The sequence below is a fragment of the Tyto alba genome, unplaced genomic scaffold (assembly GCF_018691265.1).
Source record: "Tyto alba isolate M040663 unplaced genomic scaffold, T.alba_DEE_v4.0 Super-Scaffold_1, whole genome shotgun sequence".
NCBI lineage: Eukaryota > Metazoa > Chordata > Aves > Strigiformes > Tytonidae > Tyto > Tyto alba.
Genome location: NW_024881261.1, coordinates 36,412,738 through 36,415,256, shown reverse-complemented (window position 1 = coordinate 36,415,256; position 2,519 = coordinate 36,412,738). Strand labels below are relative to the sequence as shown.

The 2,519-nt window shown below is 37.4% G+C and overlaps 1 protein-coding gene across 1 annotated transcript; it reads left to right on the top strand.

Annotated features, from left to right (window-relative positions):
• The first annotated feature begins 876 nt into the window (after window positions 1-876).
• ATOH7 (atonal bHLH transcription factor 7) lies at window positions 877-2,017 on the top strand. The gene has a single exon (XM_009971792.3). The coding sequence runs from the start codon at window positions 896-898 to the stop codon at window positions 1,349-1,351; it is 456 nt and encodes a 151-aa protein (XP_009970094.1). The 5' UTR covers window positions 877-895; the 3' UTR covers window positions 1,352-2,017.
• The last annotated feature ends 502 nt before the right edge of the window (window positions 2,018-2,519 follow it).

The window sequence follows — 2,519 nt, the reverse complement described above, 5'->3', positions numbered from 1 at the left end:
ATGCCACCTATCCAGAATTTTCACATGTTTTAATGTACGAATACTACAATGCACAGAGATTTTTTTTTTTTCCTGACTTGCAACAGATTATCCATTGAAAAGGTCTTTTGCTTAACTGCCCAGAGTCTTGTGGGGCCAGCCAGACACTACTCCAGATGGCAAGTTGTTAGGGCTGGACAGAATGGCTTTGGAAGACTTCTCAACAGATGAAGGCTGTAATGTTCGGATTTTACTGTGTTGTTTTTTTTTTTTTTTTTTTTTTTTTCCCCTGTAGTTCCCAGGGTGGGAAGGTACTGGGATGGAAGCAGAGTGCCGCCCGCCCACCTGCTACCACCTGTTTAGCTTTTGCAGTTTCTATAAAGCCTCATCTTGTCTGTAAGACACAATCATTGCTTGCCGGCAGGAGTCAAGAAAGGAGAGATTTCTGTTACGAAGTTATGTCTTCAGATTGCAACAGTTCATCATTGCAAAATACTCTCCTAAACTGAATCAGAACTTCTTTCATTTGGAATTGATGTGTCTTTAATCCATTAAGATCTTTTTTGGATTAAATGGACCATTTTCCTCAGTAACGTACATTTTGAGAATGGAGAATTCATTGTTTTCTATCTCTCCCAGTTTAAAGAAATTAAAAGAATGAAAACATAAGACATTAAAAGCTCTTTATTCTTTCTTTAAACGATAAGAAGCAATTTTCAGACATTTCCAGAAGAACCAGAAGACCTTTTATTTTGTTATTTATTTTTTTAGATTCTAAGAAAAATATCCCATCATTGATATCTGGAAACAGATTCCAGAGGTACGCAGGGTACTTACATGAGTGCTTTCCCTACCACTTTTTAGACACCTAATTTGTAAAAAGTAATCTTTGTGTGAAACTGAAGCTGCATCGAATATGAAAACCTGTAAATCCAGTCATTTGGATTCGGGCGTAGAATCAGACATCCAGTGCAGAAGTGCAGCAGGCTGTGTCATGAAGTGCAGTTCGGAAAGGATGGAGAGTGCTGCAAAGAGAAGACTGGCTGCCAACGCCAGGGAGAGGAGACGGATGCAAGGACTGAACACAGCCTTTGATCGTTTGAGAAAGGTGGTTCCACAGTGGGGTCAAGATAAGAAGCTGTCCAAGTATGAGACCCTTCAGATGGCTTTGAGTTATATCATGGCTCTCACCAGAATACTTGCTGAAGCAGAAAGATACAGTACTGAAAGAGAATGGATTAGCCTTCACTGTGAACACTTCCATCCGGAGAGCTACCACCATTACGCCGGACAAAAAGTGGCAACAGACAGTGATCCCTACGCACAGCGAATATTCAGCTATCACCCTGAACACTTTCAGATAGCTAATTAGAACTTTTAACAAACTAAGAATAAGCAGCAGGCCAGGTGTGTAATTTAATAATTAGCAAGAGTTAATCTGCTTGGATAAGGTAATATTGGCATTATAATAGCTCATTCTTGTTTGCATCTTATACTAATTTGACACAATAAATTTGCTTTGAGAACTTTAAATTGAAATGCATTTAAGAAGATTGAATATATTTAAGGCTGGTGGAAAGCATACTTTTAATTTGAAAGCTTTCTGAAAGTTGCTTCCTAGTTTATCTAGTTAATTTGATTAGTTTATTAAATAAGTTTTTGGTGTTTTTTTGTTTTTTTTTTTTTTTTTTTTCCTGTGACAAACTGTGACAGTATTCTCTACAGATCACGGGCCAAAATGACCAGCAGTGTAACTGAATGGAATAGCACCAGAAATGAACTTCATGCCATGTTTTTATTTTCATGTCAGCTTTAAAGTTATTCTTGGGTTTGTTTTCACAGAAATGGATCCCATGGAAAAAGCTTTATATTGTATTGGAGTTCTAGTCCTCAGAGAACTAATTTTCTTAAACTTTGTAAGTTTGACGTATGGGTTCCAAGGTTGTGTAGGTATGCTTTAATCCAATTTATGGTGTCTCTTGTATGCTCGAAAAAGAGCTTAGTTTCAAGTCATGGAAGGAATTTTCAATGGCTGTAAAAGCACATGTGATTATATACCATAAATGAGAGTGCACGCGTGGAAATAATCTAAACTTCTAGATTTTTGTAGACTTTAAATGTTTGGATTTTATTTTTAAATTTTATGTTATCTGGAAACAATAACAGGTTTTGTAAATCATAAATAAAGTGTTTTCTATGATATGTCCTCACCAACTACCTGAGATTCCTACTCTAGGAATTACTTACGAGTGGCTTTCCTACCCCAAATGTTACACTCCTTCCATCACAGTCTTGGCAGTTTAATGTGCAGAAGAATCAGCTAGCAAATGATGCTTGCCTCTCAGTCAGAGTAAGAAGTATATTTTAACTATCCCCTCTAAAAACAGACTTTAAAGGTAAGAGTTTGGTAAAAAGCTACAGAGCATTCTTGTGCAGCAGTTGAGTTCATTTCAGCCCTGGTGATGCCCTGAACTGCCTTTTGTTTGTTCGGTTCTTGCACTTGTGGAGGATAGAGGGATCTGGGTAGAAAAGGCAGAAGA

Bases quoted from the DNA above. Each gene is read 5' to 3' on its own strand.
- ATOH7 (XM_009971792.3), top strand. From the start codon at position 896: ATGAAAACCTGTAAATCCAGTCATTTGGATTCGGGCGTAGAATCAGAC.